The following is a 22608-nucleotide window of genomic DNA, read 5'->3' as shown; positions in this document are numbered from 1 at the left end:
ATAAGACTACTTGCCTCTGCCTCCTTGTGCTGGAGTTAAAGTTATGTGTCATTACGACCAGATTTTTATCTTTTTAAGTAGACTCAAGATGTCTACTTACAGGTTGGGTTCCCCAGAATTAGAGAACTAATCATATATTGTATTCCAGAAGGTTCTAAAATAGAGCTGAGATTAAGATGATGAAAGTGAGCTGGACAGAATGCTGAATGTAGAGTCCTCTAAGGCTCATACAAGTGCTAACCCTGCACTTACATGAACCCAAAAGTGAGGGCCTCCTCATTCCTGGTATGAGGGAATTTGGAAGTCAGAAAGCAAGAAAAAGAAGCCAAGACAGTCCACACATTTAAGCTATTATGGGTGCTATGGTGATCCAACCCTATAAGGGGATCCCTGAGAAAATGGTGAACGTGTCTCAGTTGTTCTACCTGACACATGAAAAATATGGGTTACTTACATACCCCAACTTCTATTTTCATTGGCTAAGAACTGCACCAAAGTATAAGTTCTTGGCACTTCCAGCTTGTGTCAACAGAAACCAAGGGACACCTTCTCACACAGTTACAAGTATCTGTAAGAAAGCCCTGTGAGTAGAGTCTATAGGAGGGTAAGTGCCCAGAAGTGGGCCTGGCACAACCTCTGATAGAGGACTCTGATAAAAACAAAATGAGGGAAATGGGAAGCGGTTGCGGGGAGGAGGAAGAAATCCTAAATAAATAAATAAATAACAAAACTAAAATAGACCTTTAAAAAATTAAAAAAAAAAATAAAATGAACACAGCTATGATGTTGTTAAATAAAAATCTCTCCCTTCCCAAGCTTACAGCACTAACTTATTTAGTTTGTGGAGCTTTCAAATTCTCCATGAGCTGGCAATCTTTCGGAAAAACCACCCAGAGAATTCTAAGTATTCTAAGTGATGCGGGAGGTCCTTCTGTCTATGTGTTGCTTTTATTGGTTAATGCATGAAAAAAACTGCTTTGGGCCTATAGCAGAGCTACAGGGGAACAGAGCTAGGCAGGGAAAATGAAGCTGAATGCTGGGAGAAAGGAAGCAGAGTCAGTTAGAAGCCATGCAGTGCCCCCCCCCCCCCCCCGCCTCAGATAGACGCCAGTTGGAAACCTGCCAGTAAGCCACAGCCACGTGGCAATACACAGATTACTAGAAATGGGTTAAATTAAGATGTAAGAGTTAGCCAATGAGAAGTTAGAGCTGATGGGCCAAGCAGTGTTTTAAATAATATAGTTTCTGTGTGGTTATTTTGATTCTAGGTGTCTAGGACAGACAAATGTCCTCCTCCTACACCTAAGACCCCAGAAAAGCTAAGTGTCTAAGAAGCAGGCTTCCTGTGGCGTGTGAGTCATGGGTAGATGCCCAGTATGCGCACTCCTCTTGCAGCTGCAGACCATCTCTCTGGCCCTTCCACCTCATACTGCAACACTACTTATGACATACAAAAGTAGAGTGACCTTAGTAACAGTTGCTGCCACACTACACATCTGTAGCAAGTGTGGTTAGATTCTTTATAAACACTCTGTCACCAGACAGTGGGGGCACAAGCCTTTAATCCTAGCACTCCAGAGGGCAGAGGCAGGTGGATCTGAGTTTGAGGTCAGCCTGGTCTGCAGAGTGAGTTCCAGGACAGTCAGGATTGTTACACAGAGAAATCCTGTCTCAAAAAAATGATAATAATAAAGTTATCAATACTTAGAACACTTTAATATTTTTCTCATTTTACAGACAAAGTCCAAGAGAGGGTTAGCAACTTGTTTCAGAAGCAAGATTGATCTGTCATGACTGTCACTTATCTCTTCACTCTGATTAATGCATCTACTATTAGACTATAGCACAGAGACAACAAATTGGACAAAAAAGCAACTGTGGGGGTTGGGAGGTCTTCTCTTTCCCTGAGTCCCATTTGTGCTGTGAATTCCTGGTCTAGCTAATCCATATCCTTAGCCAATGGCCCCCATTCTGTAGAGTCTGCTCAATTTTAAGATAACCTCATTCTAGAAGCAGCACTTTCCTTCAACCTCATATATAGAAATACAAACTATACCATTTATAGTATACCATTTAGCTACCTTCTAAGTGACTAATGAGAGCTGTAAGTGAGGGTTATACTGATTGGCTGTATATGGAAAAACAAGAAATCTGTTAGCACTTATGTCAAAAGTACAAGGTTTTTCTCTAGAAATGAAGAACCCATGACTAGTCTCACAGCCGTGGGTGCAGTCTTTTAACTTGTTTCTCTCCATCTGGTTCCTCATTTCAGAGTTGGTTATAACAAGTTTCTATGAGGATCAAATAACAGTACATATATTGTCTGGACTGTGGTGACTGAACAAAAAATAAGAGATATATGTGATGCTGGTCATAGTGTTGGCACCATCCAAGAGCAAGACATTGTCTGTGGTGGGAATTGGTATTTTCCATCTTGATTATAACTCAAAGCATTTGTGTGCAAACAGTATGAGATAGTGCCCTAATGTCTGTACTAAGTCTTCCAATCCAGCTGTGTATGAATGCCCCAGTGTGATATACATCTCACTTTCCTCTTAAAATCAAAGACAGCTTTAGATATGATAAATCAGAAGTTAGGCACCTGAGTTGTGTATTAGTTTACCCTGGTCTGAGATCCTGTACTGCTGCCGGGCAGTGGTGGCACACACCTTTAGTCCCAACAACACTCAGGAGGCAAAGGCAGGAGGATCTCTGTGAGTTCAAGGCCAACCTGGTCTACAGAGTGAGTTCCAGGTCAGCCAAGGCTACAGAGAAACCTTGTCTTAAAAAAATAAAATAAAATCCTGTACTGTTAACACCCACTTAAGAGTCTCTTTCACTAGACTGTCCATCAGCTAAAGCCAAAGCTGGTTCTTTTGTTTGACTGTCTCCTTTGGTTAGTTACTTCTGCTATTTGAGTCTCTCACTTTGGGTCTACCTGGACACTAAGGATAAACCACATCTCTACTCTGCACTGGAAGGGCTCAGGCAACACTGTAGAGACTGGGGACTGCTCTGGTATTTCCACTGAATCCCAATTTACTGCTGCCACATGACCTGTAGCAGCAAAAGAAAAAAAAATTGATTTAAACAGATAATTGTGCCTGGTACACCCACCGGTAAATCCACTTTGAAAAAACTGCATAGGAACGAACTAACACAACAGTGTTCACTTACAAATTCCAGAGGAAGCCGGGCGACGGTGGCTCACACCTTTAACCTTAGCACTAAGAGGTAGAGGCAGGCAGATCTCTTTGAGTTCGAGGCCAGCCTGGTCTACAGAGGATAGGCTGCAAAGCTATACAAGAAATCCTGTCTTGAAAAAGAAAAACAAAACAAAAAATCCCCACTCCAAAGCTCACGACAAAAATATAAAAATTTCCACATATCGAAGTAAGATTTCATGAAAACATAGATAAATATATTTAAATTTTAACTATAAGTAAATTCAAACAGAATGCTGTAAAACAATACTATTCACAATTGTCTCAATGTATCTTATAAAACATAAAAATCAGGATGCTGAGTGGGTGCTGGTGGTAAAAACAACAGGGTCAAAACTCTCACAACAAACTAGGAACCACTATAATTAATGAACATGACCAACCCAACAATAATAATTCCGGTCAACCTCCAGTCCCAAGAAATTCAAGATTTTCTCCTCCTTCCTCTGCCTGATTTGGTCCGTGACCGAAAAGTAAACTGGTCTTTAAAGTCCACTAAGCAATTTATGGCTTCTGAAACAGGAACAAAAGACTTGATGGGAGACTCATTTAAGTTGAGCTGTGAGAGGGAACTCTGCATCTCTCTGCTGCAGCTAGCCTCTTCCACCTCTGATGAAGGTATCCTAGACAGAAAGAAAAACTCAAGTAAGACATATTACATGTGTATATGTCCAACTCTTTAACATTTTTTCTTTGTTTTATGTGCAAAGGTGTCTGCATTTAAGTTTGTATACCACATGCATGCCTAGTGTCCTTCAAGGACAGAGAAGGGTGCTGAATCTCCTGGGATTGGAATTACAGGTGGTTGTGAGCCACCATGCAGATGCTAGGAATTGAACCTGGGTCCTCTGAAAGAGCAGCCAGTGCTATTAAGCACTGAGCCATCTCTCTAGCTCCCAGCCTTTATTGAAAACAAAACAAAACAAACAAACTAAAAAAACAAAAAACAAAAAAACCTATATAGACCCAGTTGGCCATGAACTCAGAAATCAGTCTGCCTCTATCTTTGTCCTGGTTTCAAGTTCAATATGAAGCTGGTAAGGAACAAGTATGAACTACGCACTCTAGTGGAGCCTTTCAATTACATTAGTATACTAACTTGTGTAATATTCTAGCCATGTAAGTTGTATCATTCTGCTTTCACAGATGAAGATACTGGGTAATTCACATAACCTAAAGCCATGGAGACATGGAGAAACTGTGGAGTCAGATCAAAATTCCTAAATCTGCTAGAATTCAGGTTTGGATGGGAACTGAAAAGAAGAAAGGCTGGGCAGTGGTTCACACCTTTAATCCCAGCACTTGGGAATTAGAGGCAGGTGGATCTCTGTGAGTTTGAGGCCAGCCTGGTCTATAGAGGGAGTTCTAGGACAGCTAAGACTATTGTTACACAGAGAAACCCTGTTAAAAAAAGGGAAGAAGAAAAGGAGTAACACATAACCCTACTTACTTTAACATCAATACAGCTATCCAACCAATTCTTAACCCAGATATAACAGGATCACCAAGTTAAATAATTGTGTTAGTTCTACAGTGATTTCTATTTTAGCATTTTAATTATCAATCTACACAGAGAATCTAGCATCAGGCTCACACTTGCCAGAGCTGTTGACAGAATTCAGCACATACTCTAACTTACTTGAAGGTTCTTGCTTCTGAAGACTTGGTTTTTTTCTCTACACCTGGAGAGATAAAAGTACTAACATTAGCAGTCATAGCCTCTCACTGCCTGCTGCTTTTCATCAGGCCTATTCAAGTAGTTCAGATCTCCAACCCTTTGACCAATGGAATGTGAGCATTAGCATCCAACAGGCTCAGCTGCAATAAACACTTCGGAATGAATCATTTCTGAATAGACCTACTTCAGACCTACACTCAGGCAATAAGGGTAACCAGGGGAAATCTGCCACCTGAGAGATTCACAACCTGGTGATCTAGAAGTAAGATGTAAGATAGGTTTTTTTTTCTCTCTGTAATTTTGGAACTGTCCTAGAACTAGCTCTTGTAGGCCAGGCTGGCCTCGAACTCAGATCCACCTGCTTCTGCCTCCTGAGTGCTGGGATTAAAGATGTGCATCACCACTGCCTAGCAAGACAGGTTCTTTTTACAGTCATCACAAAGCAAAACAGATTTGCTTGGTAGTAATAAACTATTATAACTAGACAGTGAGCAAAAATTTACTGTTCAATTTGGTAAAATTTAACAATAGTAACTAAAAAGAACAATAGTAGCAATATTCCAGCACCTAACATCCAACAAAAGTCTACTAATGCCAAGGAATACATATATAGTGCTTTACTAGATATAATCTTTGTAATCTCTAAAGTTAGAATTCCTAATGCTCCTGATAAATCTACTCTAATGCTCCCTAAATACTAAAGACACAAAGAGGAATTACTTCCTACAATTTCTTAGGAGTTAAGTTGGGAGACTAAGCTAAAGGTAATGTATAAGTGGTTTACAAACATTCAGAAGAGGCAGTGATGTCTGCATGTGTGGTTTTCCATGACTCCCCAGTTTAACAGGCAGTCCTAACTCTAGGTGTTACAAAGGATTAGGTGTTATAAAGGATTATATTAAACCCATGTCGGAAAACACAGGATATCTCTTCATTCTTCCTGGGGATGAGACAGCCTAGATTAAATTTCCAAGGCTGGCTGATTGGCTACAAAAGGATTCACTCACAATTCCCAACAATCAGCTGAATGTTAGGAGTTTCTATCTTCACTGAAAGGCCTAGACAGAAACCCATAAAATTGGTCTTGAGAGTCTTCACCTATGGTCTTGTGCTCAGACTGTTCCAAGAGACTGAGCAGTCGGCCTTCACTGTGGTCTTTGTCCTGTGATAGAGAAAAGGATAGACGGATTAATTAATTCATGGCAAGATTTAAAACACAGTTGACTTGTGTTGTGGAATAATCTTTTTGTACACTGCGAAGATGTGTCATTCTGATTGTTTTAGTAAAAAGTTGAATGAATAAATAAATAAATAGCTAGTAGTTTCTCAAGTCTAGACACAGAAGAGATTCAGAAGTTATTTCACATGTGCTCCTAGCAGTGTGGACATGAATTCCCTACATTTTCTGAAAAGCAATTCATTGTAATATTTCAAAAGACACTGGAATGTTGACTTACAATTCAATAAATAACTGTAGTCCAAGGATCGGTTAATGGTATTTTTCCCCATTTTTAAATTGTTGTTATTCTGTTTTGCTTTTATTGTTTTACTGGAGTTTTGTTGTAGTTTCTGTTATTTATTTATTTATTTATTTATTATGTATACAATATTCTGTCTGTGTGTATGCCTGATGGCCAGAAGAGGGCACCAGACCTCATTACAGATGGTTGTGAGCCACCATGTGGTTGCTGGGAATTGAACTCAGGACCTTTGGAAGAGCAGGCAATGCTCTTAACCTCTGAGCCATCTCTCCAGCCGAGTTTCTGTTTTTTAGATAGGGTCTCACTACCTAGCTCAAGTTGATCTAAACTCACCATGTACCCAAGACTGGCCTTAAACTCTCACACCTCCAGAGTGCTGGGATTACAGGAGTTTGCCTATATCAGGCCTTAGACTGTTTTAAATAGTCATAAATATAGAAGGATTAGGGAAAAAAACAACATTTCAGTAATAAGATGATGTTAAGTGACACAAACATTGATATAATGATTTTTGCAGGTTGGAAAGCAGGTGTTAGAGGTGGAGGTAGGGCTTAGAATTGCTATGTAGAACAGGATGTCCTCAAACTTATCATGATCCTGCTCCCTCTGCTTCATTAGTGGTAGATTACAGCTATGCTCCACCATACCCAGCTAACAGTAATGTTTCAGAAGTCTAAAAATAAACCCAGAGAGATGTTTATACTATACAGTAGAGCTTCTTACTCCACTTGGGACCCCTTTTCACCTGAGAAACTTTTACATATAGGTAAATAAAATTAATAAAACAAGTCAAACTTTTATTGATAATAAATCATAATGAAAATTATTTAAGAACAACTCTTTAGAATATATGTAATTTTAACATTTACTAAAGATAAAAGCTAATATGCATACTAACAAAATAGATGTGCTTGTGGTATGGTTTTAGTTTTTGATTGTTTTGGTTTTTGAGATAGGGTCTCATCTAACCCAAGTTGGCCTTGAACTTGTTATATATCTGGGAATGACTTTGAACTCTGATTCTCATGTTTCTACCTCCCAAGTGCTAGAATTATAAGTGTATTCACCATGCTCAGTACTATAGGGTGCAAAAGTTCATTCATGCTAGGCACAATCATTCTACATTCTAAGCCAAACCTTCAGCTCATACTTGTTTATTTTTACAAAAACCCTGGCTGAATATCTAACACTGCAAAACGCAGAGTGTGTTCAATGCTTCTCAGATTTGATGTATATTTTGATTTTATTATCATCAGTGCCGAGAATACTTCTTCACATTAAATATATACTACAAATTGACAGGTACGTGCTAAGGGTCATTTTAGAAAATGTTGGAAATTTCTGTCTTAATCCCAAGCCAAAATTCATTATAAAATTTTTAGGCGACCCACATTAGCAACTCAAATAGCAATTTAAAAAAACATTCTCAAAAAAAAATAAAAATAAAAAAACATTCTCACAAAATATAGACCAAAGATACACTAATTCGGGGATAGGATGTCATAAAAGTGGTTGCTGTAAAAAAATGAGAACCTGACTTTGGGTAGTTTCAGGTAGCATTCTTAATCTGCAAGCCCCAAGTCTAGTGAGATCCTGTCTCAAAACGCGTGGATGACTCCTCCTGCAGAACAACAACTAAGTCTGACCTCTGGCTTACATACATAAATGCACACATATGTATGTATACATATACACGAACACCTATCCTTACAAGCATAAATCTTGTATTAATATAAATAGGAAAGAGAGGAGGAGGGAGAGAAAGGAGGAAAGATAGGGAGAACAGAATTGTAGCTTTTCCTAAGCACATACCTTTGGCTTCCTCAGCCGTTGCTGCTGTTTGCCTTCCACAGTTGCACACACTCTGGTTCTCTTACCCACTTCAGTTCCATCTCCTCTATCTCCTTTTGCATGCTGGAGACAGGCCTCTACATGACACTCATACTCTCCAAGTGGGACCAGGGACTTACATAGATAACACTTCTCCTTCCTGGGTAATCAGAAGAGGGGTGGGGAGATGGGAGGGAAAGCAGTTTTAAGATCTGCTTTTGCCCCTGGGTTCTTGGAATGTTTCAAATTGTCTTTTTACATCTCAAAAATGTCTGCAGAGGAGACTTGTCAACCAATGTAGATTCACTCAGTGGGATCACCAATAAAATTAACCCTATGCCAATCATAAGGACTAAGTGATTAGCAGTTTTCCTTGGCTGTTTCTCTGTACCCTGCTGTTGCAGCAGTGGGATGATAATGAAATCAGCTCTACTAACTATCTCAAACAATGCTGATTGCTCCTCAGATATAAAACAGTCTGTCAAACTCTTCTGAAATTAAGTGTAATTGTTTTTCCAAAGAGAAGTTAAAATTTCAACAGAAAAGGAAGCACCAAAAGCATTAAATCAATAGTGAGAATTTTACCATAGTGGATGCATTTGTTTGATTAGTAAATCAAATCTATCTATATGCTAACTTCCTTAACTTTATAACCTGACATATCAACTAGAAATTTACTAAAACATGTGGGTCTGCCAGAAGTTTTTGCACTAACATAGTTATTGTCATCTTCTTATATCAAAACCATTTAGAGAAGGAAAGTGTGTGCTCTTGAAGTATCAATGAAGACAGACCTGTGAGAATTGGTGAAGAATACTTATTAACTACTTTCTCTGTGGTCAGTACCTTTCAACATGATTTCTCAATTAATTCTTCAGTCCCAATAGGAAAGAACTATTCTACATAAGGGCGTCACAGCTAATAAATATCAGAACTCATAGCTGATTCAGAGGTTCATCTTCTTTTTCTGACCATTACTGTTTAGTAACTATGATGAGATTAACTCTATAGAAGATTTTCTCTAAAGGACAATAAAATAAAAGAAATAACATCTCAAGCTATTCAATTACCTGGAAGAATGCAAGTAAAACTCTACCTTATGAGAAAAGTTAGACTAGTATATCTTCAAAGTTTATTAACTAATGTAAAAAGCACTATTAATTCTTATTATAGATTAGTACAAAATTTTGTTTTCTGCACTGTTGAAATTTGTTATTTGATTATGAAATACACTCTTAAATATATGTAGTTATGATATACATCATTTTAATGCACATTTTTCACTTTATGGTTCCTTGCTGTTTTTTTACTTGCTGTTTATATTTATTTTATAAATTTATATTTTACTTGCTGTTTATATTTATTTTATAATATAGAAATGATGTGAAACAGGTTTTTTTTTAAGATTTATTTATTACGTATACAGTGTTCTGCCTGTGTGTCTGCCTGCAGGCCAGAAGAGGGTACCAGGTCTCATTATGGATGGTTGTGAGACACTATATGGTTGTTAGGAATTGAACTCAGGACCTCTAGAGGAGCAGCCAGTGCTCTTAACTGCTGAGCCATCTCTCCAGCTCTGTGAAACAAAAATTTGAGTTTTCTTATTTGGCAAAATAGATGGTAAAACAGCTGAGGCAATTTGCAACATCAATAGGTCTTTGGCCCAGGAACCAATAATGAACATATAGTACAGAGGTGGCTCAAGAGCCTTCAAGATAAAGAGCTTAGTGGTTGGCTACAGGAAGTTGACAATGAGCAGCAAAGAGCACTCACTGAAGCTGATTCTCTTATTTGACTCAAGAAGTTGCCTCGATGTGAACCATGCAAGTTGTTCAAAAATCTGATGCAAATTGAAGGTGAAAAGGTTTGGTAAGTGGCTATCTCATTAAATCGGAAAAAAGAAAAGAAAATTTAAGTTGTTCTGAATTATCAGTCCTCTTATTCTACAGAACAACAAACCATTTCTTACTAAGATTGTGACATGCAACCAAAAGTGAACTGTGTCTGACAACTAGTGATGACCAGTTCAGTAGCTGGACCAAGAAGCTCCAAAGCTTCTAACTTCCCAAAGCCAAACTTGTACCAAAACAAGGTCAGGGAAAACTGTTTAGTGGTCTGCTGTTGGTCTGATCCACTGCAGCTTCTGAATTCAGGGAGACCATTATGTCTGAGATTTGTGCTCAGCAAATGAATGAGATGCAGCACTGAGAACTGTGATGCCTGCAGCCAGCACTGGTCAACAGAAAAAGCCCAAACACACCGTTAGGACACCAAACTGCATAGGTACAACTAACATTTCAAAAATTGAATAAATTAGGCTACAAAATTCTGTTTTATTTACCTGACCTCCACCAATCAAGTACCACTTCTTCAAGCATCTTGAAATTTTTTTCTTTTTTTTTAAAGATTTATTTATTATGTATACAACTTTCTGCCTCATACCCACACGCCAGAGGAGGGTGCCAGATCTCTTTTCAGATGGTTTGGAGCCACCATGTGGTTGCTGGGAATTGAACTCAGGACCTCTGGAAGAGCAGACAGTGCTCTTAACCTCTGAGCCATCTCTCCAGCCCTTGGAATTTCTTTTTATTAAAACGAAAATGTTGTAGGAACTCCTTCAGCCAATAGCCTTTAAGATACCAGCTCAATCATCCCATTGCCCCAAGTTCTCCCCACCCTACCCTTCTCACTTTTCTCTCCCCATCTCCCCTTACCCCCCTCCCACCCCACCCTTAAGATCCCGATTTTTTGCCTGGCAATCTTGTCTACTTCCCCTACCCAGGGGGATAACTATATGTTTTTCTTTGGGTTTACCTTCTTATTTAGCTTCTTTAGGATATCAAATTATAGACTCACTGACCTTTATTTATGGCTAGAAACCAATTATGAGTGAGTACAATCCATGTTCATCTTTTTGGGTCTGGGTTACCTCACTCAAGATAGTATTTTCTATTTCCATCCATTTGCATGCAAAATTTGAGAAGTCATTGTTTTTTACCGCTGAGTAGTACTCTAATGTGTATATATTCCACACTTTCTTCATCCATTCTTCCATTGAAGGACATCTAGGTTGTTTCCAGGTTCTGGCTATTACAAATAATGCTGCTATGAACATAGTTGAACAAATGCCCTTGTCATATGATCGGGCATCTCCTGGGTATATTCCCAAGAGTGGTATGGCTGGGTCCAGGGGTAGGTTGATCCCGAATTTCCTGAGAAACCGAAACACTGCTTTCCAAAGTGGTTGCACAAGTTTGCATTCCCACCAGCAATGGATGAGGGAACCCCTTCCTCCACAACCTCTCCAGCAGAGGCTATCATTGGTGTTTTTTATTTTAGCCAATCTGACAGGTGTAAGATGATATCTCAAAGTTGTTTTGATTTGCATTTCCCTGATCGCTAAGGAGGTTGAGCATGACCTTAAGTGTCTTTTGGCCATTTGAACTTCTTCTGTTGAGAATTCTCTGTTCAGATCAGTGCCCCATTTTTTAATTGGGTTAATTAGCATTTTAAAGTCTAGTTTCTTGAGTTCTTTATATATTTTGGAGATCAGACCTTTGTCTGTTGGATAGGGGAGCAGGGAAGCACATATCTTAATTAAGGGAGCCATCTTAGGGTTGGGAAGAGACTTGGACCTAGAGGGGCTTCCAAGGTGCCCAAGGCGAGGTCCCCAGTTAGTTCCTGGGGCAGCTGAAGATAGGGAACCTGAAATGATCCTATCCTATAGCCATACTGATGAATATTTTGCATATCACCTTAGAACCTTCATCTGGCGATGGATGGAGATAGAGACAGAGACCCACACTGGAGCACTGGACTGAGCTCCCAAAGTCCCAATGAGGAACAGAAGGAGGGAGAAGATGAGCAAGGAAGTCAGGACCAAGAGGGGTGCACCCACCCACGGAGACAGTGGGGCTGATCTATTGGGAGCTCACCAAGGCCAGCTGGACTGTGACTGAAAAAGCAGGGGATAAAACCGGACTCTCTGAATATGGCGGACAATGAGGGCTGCTGAGAAGCCAAGGACAATGGCACTGGGTTTTGATCCTACTACATGTTCTGGCTTTGTGGGAGCCTAGCCAGTTTGGATGTTCACCTTCCTAGACCATGACGGAGTGGGGAGGACTTTGGACTTTCCACAGGGCAGGGAACCCTGACTGCTCTTCAGACTTGAGAGGGAGGGGGAGAGGAGTGGGGGGATGGGGAGAGGAGTGGGGGGAGGGGGGAGGAGTGGGAGGCTGGGAGGAGGCAGAAATTTTTTTTTCTCAATAAAAAAATTAAAAATAAAATAAAATGCATATCAGTTAAAAAAAAGATACCAGCTCACTTTGGGTGTGGTCTCATGTACTATAAGTGCAGATAAAAAGCGTGCACAGACCCCTTTTTTTCTGCTGGATTTTGTTCCAGTTCCCAGTGTACACAGAGGACTGTGGATTGCTACCCTTACTGTGACTTTATCCCCAAATAAATAATCCTTTGTTATACTCATTCCAGGCTACTGTGGAACTCTTTGATACTAGTACAGAAAATGCTTTATAATCAGAAAAATACAGAAAATGCTTTATATGGGGGTCAGCAAGCTGGCTCCGTGGATAAAAAGTACATGTCACCAAGCCTGATGACCTGAGTTCATTCCCTGGAACCCATACGGTAGAAGAGGGAATCAACTCCTACAAGTTGTCCACTGACCTCCACAAACAACGCATTAAATGTATTGGGGAGGTGGTGGGGAGAAGAAAGATACTTTCTAAGAGTTCTTCATATCCTGAAGCATGAATTTTTACACTACAGGAATAAAACATTTCTCATTGGTAAAAAATGCACTGACTGTAATGGTTCCTATTTTGATTAATAAAGTATAGTTAAACCTAGTCATGATTTAGAATTTATGGTCTGAAACAACAACTCCTTTGAACTAACCTAATATATGAGAGACTACAGGAAGACCCAAACATTTAAAGTCAGGCAGACTTTTGACTTTGTTACTGTTCTGTTGGCCACATGAGTTAGTTACCTATAATTTACCTTTACTTGAAAAAAAAAGAGAGAAAGAAAAAGGAAGGAAGGAAGGAAGGAAGGAAGGAAATGAAAAGGGACTGATGGCATAGTTCAGTGGTTGACTAATTTTTTAGCACATACAAGATCCTGGATTCAATTCCCAGTACTGGACGGGGTAGGAGGAGAAAACAATTATGCCACTCCATTATTTATTATATAGTAAATGAAGTATCTACAATGATGACTGGCATATGATAGCAGGTGCTCATTAAACAACTAATACTTTGAGTGCTATCTCAGATATATCTTATTAGATGCTGAACATAAACAAAAACGAAAATAAGTGTGGGCACCTTAACAGCTTATCAAAGAACACAGAGATTTTAAAACAAACTGAAGCAATATGAGGAATGCAGCCCAAGACGTCTATATTAAAGCAAGATCACAGAGAAGAAAAATAGGAAAAAGTTGTTTGTTAGTACTAAGTTACAGCTAGATAGTAATAGGGAATCCTAAGGGTTTTTAATGTTTTTAGCACAAAGAAATGATAACTTTGCTTTTAGAAGGCAGCATCTATACCTGACCCCTTCCTCAGAATGTGCTCTCTTAGTCAAGCTACAACCCACACATCCCAAGGAAGTTTTTTTTTTTTTTCTTTTTCTTTTTGGGGAAGTCTTCTATATTGCTCAACCTCCTGCAACTCAACTTCTATACAACATTGCAAAATGCTCACTGTTTCCCCAAAGCACCAAACATCAATATATAAATTCAAAGAATACAGAAACCTAAGAGCAATGCAGAAACAGAACCATTAAAGTTGGGAAACATACACTGAAATAAACTAGTAAGAAAGGGAAATTCAGGCTTTCAACTGAAAAAGGAAGAATAGGAAACCAAAGAAATACATGGTGACAAGAACCAGTCTCTTCACTCAGTCCAAATAATAATGTGTTAGACAAGAATTCAATGAAAGCATTGTGGCTACTTACTTGTTGATGTCCAGGGAAGTCCGGGTAGATGTCTTACTGTCACTTTTGTTCCTGGCCTCTCTCCGATTCCGAGTCAACACTTTCTCATTAAAAAAAGAAAAAGAAAAGTTAGCAGGCAGTAGGTTTAGGGTATAAAAGAAAAGACAACATTCATAAGAAGAAACAGTTTAAAACTGTTCTGTGGGGAAGAAGTCCCCTGACTGGAAAACCCAAATAACACTTGTGATCAAAACTGCCAATCACAAGACATTTCCTGTTTGCCAAACCATGAGATCTAAAAATCTAGTTCACTCCAAGGAAGGTTTCTGTGCGCTACCTGTACTTGCAGCAATCAAGGAAAGGACATATACATTCCCTCACCATAATTCTGACATGAAACATATTCCAGTAAAGTACTCTATGAAATACAGTAATGATAGCTACAGATGAAGACCAACTAACATAAGCCCCAATTCTTTACAAATCCTTCTGTGTTCCATTTTATAAGTGAGGAAGATTAGATCAGTAAGCATAGCTGGTCTTTTCCACTACATTAGGACCACTTCTGATTTCTACTGGGTATTAATGGGTTGAGCCAGGCGATATAAATATTTGTCTCACATCAAAAGATACCTGCTTATAAAATCATAGTCCATCTTAATGACCTTGCAGGTTATTTAATCAAATGTTTTCTAGTCTTTGCCATAACAAAAACTAAACATTTATCTTCAAAGCAAGCCTTCCTTACACTTAACACATTATACAGAGACTTTAGAAAACTTATTAGTTCATGAAATAATGTAGCCTATTATTTGAATCTGCAGCTTGTATAATACCTGGGTTATACCAGGTATTACATAATACCAATTAGGTTCCAGTTAAGTACTTGTTATACAAACCTGAATTTGATCCCTAGCACCCATGAAAAAAAAAAACAAAATATGGTCAGGTGTTTTGGGAAATAGAGGCAGGTGTATCTCTGTGAGTTCGAGGCCAGTCTGATCTATAGAGCAAGTTCCAGGACAGCCAGGGCTACAGAGAAACCCTAATACCTGAGCTGGAGTCCCAGAATCTATCAAAGGATCCACACTGTGGAAGAGAGACCTGACTTCCGCTAGCTGCCCTCTGATCACCACGTGTGCTAGGATGCTCATTCTCTCCCTGACTCCATTCAAACCATGCATACATACTACTCATATATTAAGTCCCAAAGTACATATAACATGGTAAAACATATATAAAGGTCTTCTTTTTTTAAAAAAAATATTTATTTATTATGTATACAATATTTTGTCTGTGTGTATGCCTGCAGGCCAGAAGAGGGTACCAGACCCCATTATAGATGGTTGTGAGTCACCATGTGGTTGCTGGGAATTGAACTCAGGACCTTTGGAAGAGCAGGCAGTGCTCTTAACCTCTGAGTCATCTCTCCAGCCCCTATAAAGGTCTTCTGATTTACTCAGAGGGGTCTCTAAGCTGATTAATCATGCAACTAATTTAACCAGAGATTTGTATCAAGGCTGCCTTCTCTCACCTTGAGCTTTAGAAAAAAAGGATTAAAAAAAAAGAAAAAGAAAAAGAATTTTTCTCATCAAAAGATTTTCTTAAAATCTTAAAAAATAAACTCTTATTCTCCCAGGTGCAAGCCTCAATAATTTTATTTTATTGATAAGTTATAACTCAAAACATTCATGCTAATAGTTCCTAAATGTAAGTCCTTTCATGCTTCCCCTCCCCCCCCCCAAAAACACCCCAGATACATTGGGTCCATTTAACAATGAGCACATTTTAAAAGCTTAGAGGTCTCAAACTTGTAAATTACTCCCCTGGAACATTATTTAAATCTGACAGACTCCAAAGCCAGGATTGCAATGCCAAAGACCCCTGTTCTCCGCTCAGGCTGTAGTAATTTCAAGTTTAGAAATGAGCATGCTTGGGGTTGGAGAGATGGCTCAGCAATTAAGAGCACTGGCTGCTCTTCCAGAGGACCCAGGTTCAATTCCCAGCACCCACATGGCAGCTCACAGCTGTCTGTAACTTCCAGTTTCCAGGGCTTCTGACATCCTGACATGGACATACATACACATAAAATAAAAATAAATTTAGAAAAATTAAAAATGAGCGTGCCTATTGTTTGTTTCACAGTGGTCCTGGGATTGAACTTAGAGCCTTATGAATACAAGGCAAAACCATTATGTGACATTCCTAGTTTCCTTCTTAAAAGCTACATTTGAATGTTCATCTCTTGACCTTAACATACAGCGCTGTTAGTTAACCCTGTGCCTAGTTTGCTCAATATCTTTCCTCATAAAGTCAAAAATATTCATATAAAAACAGTCTTATCAATACTACCACCCTAAAAAAGTTTGTACCTTGATAACACACATTCCATCTATTTCAATATGAAAGTCCAGCACTATTAGATGTTTTTAAAATCCTCAATCATGTAGTCAACAATCTAGAGGCTGCAGAAAAAGTAACTGATCTAATTCCTACTAGTCTCTGTACAGTTACAATTCAGTTGGTTTTGTTGTTGTTGTGGGGGAGGGGTTGTTGTCTTTTGGTTTTTGTTTTTTTTTTTTTTTTTTTGAGACAGGGTCTCACTCTGATGTATTGTAACTTACTATATAGACCAGGCTGAGATCTGCCTGCCTCTGCCTCCAAATGTTAGGACTAAAGGCATGGATCCCCATGCCCAGCCCTCAATCATTTCTTTGACAGCTTAAATTTTTAAGTAACTTGCCATAGAGTTTTATTATCTGTCTTTTTTTTTTATTATATTTATCCCTTTATTCGTGTATGTTTGCATATGCACAGGCAAATACGTGTGGGTACATTTGTGTGGTGGCATGCATGTAAAAATCAAAGGTGTTTTGTGGGAGTTGGTTCTTTTCTACCATGTGGATCCTGGGGATTAAACTTAGATCCTTAGGCTTCACAGCAGCACATTTACCCACAGAGCCATCTTACTGACACTATGTTTTAGTCAGGGTCTCTACTGCTGTGAAGAGATACCATGACACAACTCTTATAAAGGAAAACATTTAACTGGGGCTGGCTTACAGTTTCAGGTTTAGTCCATTATTGCCATGGAGAGAAACATGGCAGCATGCAGGCAGACATGGTATTGAAGAGGTAAGCAACAAAAAGTGAATTGTGTGCTGGATGTAGTTTCAAAACCCACTCCCACAGTGATACATTTCCTCCAACAAGGCCACACCTAATAGTGCCACTTCTACGGGTCAAGCATTCAAACACAGGAGTCTATGAAGGTCATGCCTATTCAAATCACCACACGCTATATGTAAAACTTAAAATAACTTATTTGTTTTTACAATAGCAGAAACTGAAATCAGGGTTTATATATGTTAGGTAAGTGCTCCTCCACTAACAGCACTCCTAGACCTTCATTTCTTTCAATTTCAAGACAAGCTCTCATTAAGTTGCTCAGGCAAGCTGACCTTGAACTTAACTCTGGGGTCCACGCAGGTCTTGAACTTGTGATCTTGATCCCTCAGCCTTCTGAGTAGTTGAGGTTACATTCTTAGATCACCATTCCTGACTAGAACTTTAAAGTAATACTTATCTTCTGACTGGTGAATTATAGTTTCGGAATCCACTTTGATACAATCTTAAATTACCAGACTGTATGGACCAAGATATTTTCTAAAAGCACTATGTATAACAATGAAACCTAAACAAGCCAATGTTCAAAAACAGGATTCAATAATGCAAGAATACCAAAGAAATAACATAAGAAAATATGCCAAAATATTAAATTAGAGTGGTAAGCCAGAATTTGGGAAAGTTTTTCCCATTATACTATTTTTAAAATAATTAGGCTTTCAAGACAGAGTTTCTCTGTATAACAGCACTAGCTGTCCTGGAACTACCTCAAATTCACAGAGATCCACCTGTCTCTGCCTCCTGAGTGCTGGGATTAAAAGCATGGGCTACCATCACCTAGCACCAGCTAATCTTAAAATTAAAAAGACAACCAAATAGTATATGCCTCAAGTTTAATTTGATATCAAATTTACAATATCATCTATGAAACATACTTGAAAAAAAAAACACCTGAGGTAAATCTGACCAAGCCTCAAATCCAATTAGTAGTTTCTAGAAACTATACCCTAGAACAGAGAAACATGCTAAAGTGCAAACAGCAAAATACAGGAAGAAAAAAAATGTGGCTTTTTTTTTTCTCCTTGTTTTGTCTCAAGCATCCCAGGTTGGCCTCAAGCTCACTAAGTTTGAGACAAACCTTGAACTTCTGATTCCAGGGTGGAAGTTCTAAAACATAATTAACTTAACAAATGAAGTACAATGGAAAAGGGCGAGGGTTAGTGAGAATTCAAAAGATACTTTAAAAGTTATCAACCAAATCTAATGTATAACCTCTAGGTCCTGGATGACTGTTATGGCAATAATGATATCAAACAGCAAATTACAAATGTAGCTCTTTTTCTTTTCCCTTTTTTTTTCTTTCTTTCTTGAGATAAGTTTTTAATATGTTACCCTGGCTGGCCTGGAACTCTCTATATAGACCAGGCTGCATTTCTGCCTGCTTCTGCATCTCAAGTGCTGGTTTAGAAGCATGTACTACCACGCTGTGTCTGGGGCTGTACTTTTATTAATACTCTATCACTGAACACTGAAATAGCTGTAGATGAAAAACTATGCTGGAAAACTACTTCAAAATGCTTTAGTGGAGAAGGGGGTGAAAAATCAGAGTACATATAAAAATAGATTGGTCTTACGTTGATAATTACTGAAATTGGGAGATGTGTTTATAAGAATTTGTTATAGCCCAGCACTCGGGAGGCAGAGGCAGATAGATCTCTGTGAGTTCAAGGCCAGTCTGGTCTACAAAGGGAGTACCAGGATAACTAGAGCTGTTATACAGAGAAACCCTGTCTCCAAAAAACAAAACAACAAAAAGGAAAGAAAGGAAGGAGGGAGGGAGGGAGGGAGGGAGGGGAGGAAGAAAAAAAGGGAGGGGAAGGGAGGGAGAGGGGGGAGGGAGGAAGGAGAGGAAGAAAAGGGAACATATCAAACTAGTACACATTTAAAAATGAAATATTAAATCAAAAAATAAATCCATAAGCCCATGCAATATTAAAAAGAAATAGTAAAGGGGGAGGGGAAAGTCTTTACAGAAGAATGGCAGCTAATCAATGCAGAAGTGGCAGGATCACAAAAACCATCATTACCACAGTGATAAACAATTTAAATAACGTTATCAGTGGGTACTAAATCCTCCACACTCACATGGGAAAAAGGAACCAAGCTGTTTCCTCTCCTCATACTTGCACTGAGGTTGTTAGTGGCCCTTTCTCTCCCTAGTAAATAAATGTAACATAAAAAAAATTTTAAACCATGGTGAACACTATATTTTGGAATGGGATACTTATTTATAGAGCCTCAACATCATAAAAAGTGTGACTAGATCCTAAAGTAAAACAGTTTTACCTGCAGATACTCCTTTTGTACATAATACTTTTGAATATTAACTCAGGTACTAAAAGAGCTATTTTATTTTTCAAGAAGGGATGGAATAAGCACATCTGGACAAAGAAAATTGATAAAAAGAAGTTCTGAGACCTGGATGCTGTGTTGTGATTCTCACTTGGAGGGAGGAGGGAAGCTCACGAAGCTGAGAGGCACAGGATGCTCAAAAATGTACAGGACTTATAAGGCCCTCTCAGAGGTTAGGTAAATAGTAAACAAGGTAAAACAGCCAACAAGTTGAGTAGGGAGCTCCAGGGATGAGGGTTTTATGAGTGGTCATCCATTTTCCTGTGAACTGTTCCATGATACAACTGCCTGAGAGTCACTCATGCCCATATTTAGTAACTCTCAAACTCACTGGCTCACCAAACTAGACTTGAGTGGGATCATTTCTTTGGTCTGCTGTTGGTATCCTAGTTGGGGTAAAAAGATGCTTGCTTACATCTCTCCTAGAAAAGGCACACAGCACTGACTCTTCAATATCAAAACACAATGAATAGGAATAACTACAAAAGTCAACATTCAAAACAAGATGAGAAGAACAAAGATGCTTGAGATCCTAAGTGGATATGCTGCAGTCAGACAACTATGTACTTTGTGTTTGAGTGTGTGTTTACACACATACATACATACAAATACACACACACACACATTTGAAGTAGGGTCTCATGTAGCCCATCTTCAATCTCTCTATGTAGTCAAGGATGACTCTGAACTATTGTTCCTCCTGCTTCTACCTTCCAAGTACCAGTATTACAGGTATACACCTGGCCAATCATTCCATACCAAACACCAACTTTAAACTATATAGTGGCACAAGCCTATAATCCTAGCACTCAGAAAGCTGAGGCAGGAAGACTGCCACAGGTTCAAGGCCAGCCAGGCTTCAAACCTGCAGTCTTCCTGCTTCTGCCTACACACTCGGCTAAGATGTATCTTAACACTTGCACCTAGAAAGCACAATATAGAAAACAGAAATAAATATACAAATAACTTTCAAAGCTGAAAAAAACCTCCCACGACAAACTCCCATTAGCTTAAGTTACATGTGTCATTCTCCTATTGCCTTCCACAATGCCCACACTGCCATATTTAATTGTTGCTCTTTTCTGCACAAGTTTTACGTGTTTGTATTTAAGTGATCTATGTTCTTACATTAGTGCTCTTTTCTTCTAAGTCTTCAATCACATTTTCCTCTGAAACAACACAAAATTTTCTTTGCAAGGCTCTGTGAGTATTTTTAGCATTGTATTACAGCTATTTATGTGCACTTCTTAGCATGATTTCCATGAGATCAGAGCCTATTTCTTATTTGTGTATCTCCCCACATCACCCTGTCTCCTAAATCCACACTTTTTTTCTATTAAATCTATCCCATAAAGTGAAACTGTTAACCCTTTAGAACAAGTCTAATAGCAATATAGCTAATCTAATCATTCTGGGTACTACAAACACCACACTAATACAAAAAGATTGGAGAGCTTTACAAATTACATTCGGATCAGTAACTAACAGGTATCTAAAACAGAAAAAGTCCAACTTTGTCTAACTTGAGAAGTGAATCCTACTTAGAGATACTAAGGCCTTACCGATTTATGCTAACATTACCTAAGTCAAGCCTGTTCTAAGCCTCAGTCCATTATCACCAAGGCATATCATAAAAAAGATCTCCACTTCCTTCAATGTATCCCTCTATCTATTCATCATTATTTTTCTGGCGATATCCAGGAAAAGAAAAAAACTCTAAGCAGTATCATGACTCTATGCTATAACCCTCTACCTAGGCAAAAAGTAAATATAGTTAATGCCCAGAGCTTCCTAAATGCTGCTATTATGTATTTCTTATTAACTTATTATTATTTGTTTGTTTTGTTTTATGAGACAGGGTCTATGTAGCTCTGGATATCCTGGAACTCTCTACATAGACCAGACTGGCCTTGAACTCAGAGATCTACCTGCCTCCATCTCCTGAGTGCTGGGATTAAAGGTGTGTACCACTACTTCTAATTTAACTTATTCTTACCACTTTGACTCTTGGCCTTGATGACCATCTTCCCCTTACTTATACCCAACTGACAGCTTATCTAATTATTACAAACACAGGCCCTAGAAATAATACTAGACATGAAGAAGTAATTTATAATTGCAGCTAGCATTTATTAAATATCTAGGCATAATGCTTTATATATCTACCCAATGACATTATAAAGTGTCGCAGATTCTCATGACTCTACTGTTGGACTAATTTTATTAATGAGGAACCTGATTCTAAAAGAGGTAAATATTAGTCAACTGGCAAACATTACGTTCACTCTATCATTCTGCCCAAAACAAAATGTTAACTCTGTTCCCCCACTGTACCCTTGTCCCCCATTCTAATAATCTACTGTCCTACAGCAACCTGAGTGATCCTTAAAATTGCCACCCTCTGTTTAAACATTCATTCTTGGCTCAAGTCTTTCCCCCCCACAGGAAAAATCTCTAGGCCCTTTGTACTCAGCAGCTAATGGCAAGTACTGCTTCTAAGACTACTGTTCTCCAAGGACTATGGAGAGGATTTGGGATTGCCTGTGTAGCTAAAAAGCTGTCTCGTTTTTGCTGATTTATCCCTCCCGGATCTGTCTAGTGGCATTTGATAATTTAAGGTACTGTTAACTTATTACTTCATCCATGGCATTTATGAAGTTTCCTTCTAAAATACAGACAGGTGTACCTCTTTAACAGGCTTCATAGTCCAGGACTAACAGGTTTCAGGTTTATCTTCAGAGGTTCAGAGTTTCTAATTCCCTTTAATTGTCTTATGTTAACCTCACCCAGTTTCAAGCACATTTTACAATAAGGACATAAAAGAAGGAAGTTTTTGCTCTTTGCCTGCTTGTCCTTGCGTTGCTAGCACATCCATTCATGCACTGAAATAA

The 22608-nt window shown here is 38.7% G+C and overlaps 1 protein-coding gene across 6 annotated transcripts in view; it reads right to left on the bottom strand.

Annotated features, from left to right (window-relative positions):
• Nucleotides 1-3568: 3568 nt before the first annotated feature.
• The window catches only part of Uimc1 (ubiquitin interaction motif containing 1), an 81350-nt gene continuing 62310 nt past the window's right edge, over nucleotides 3569-22608 (bottom strand). For 5 of the 6 annotated variants that reach the window (XM_041660421.1, XM_041660418.1, XM_041660419.1 and 2 more), the window contains 5 exons: nucleotides 14201-14279; nucleotides 8196-8373; nucleotides 6001-6064; nucleotides 4864-4906; nucleotides 3569-3847 (listed from right to left, as the gene is read on the bottom strand). In XM_041660421.1, the coding sequence (XP_041516355.1) occupies nucleotides 3649-3847; nucleotides 4864-4906; nucleotides 6001-6064; nucleotides 8196-8373; nucleotides 14201-14279 (563 nt within the window). In that variant the 3' untranslated portion in view covers nucleotides 3569-3648. Of the gene's footprint in view, nucleotides 3848-4863; nucleotides 4907-5909; nucleotides 6065-8195; nucleotides 8374-14200; nucleotides 14280-22608 lie in introns of all 6 variants that reach the window. The other variant, XR_005975028.1, reaches the window with a different exon arrangement.

The sequence above is a fragment of the Microtus oregoni genome, unplaced genomic scaffold, assembly GCF_018167655.1.
Source record: "Microtus oregoni isolate MIOR12 unplaced genomic scaffold, Mior012 000011F_ref0000422, whole genome shotgun sequence".
Classification (NCBI taxonomy): Eukaryota; Metazoa; Chordata; class Mammalia; order Rodentia; family Cricetidae; genus Microtus; species Microtus oregoni.
Note: the sequence above shows the minus strand (reverse complement) of the source record. Positions and strands in the feature narration are given on the sequence as shown.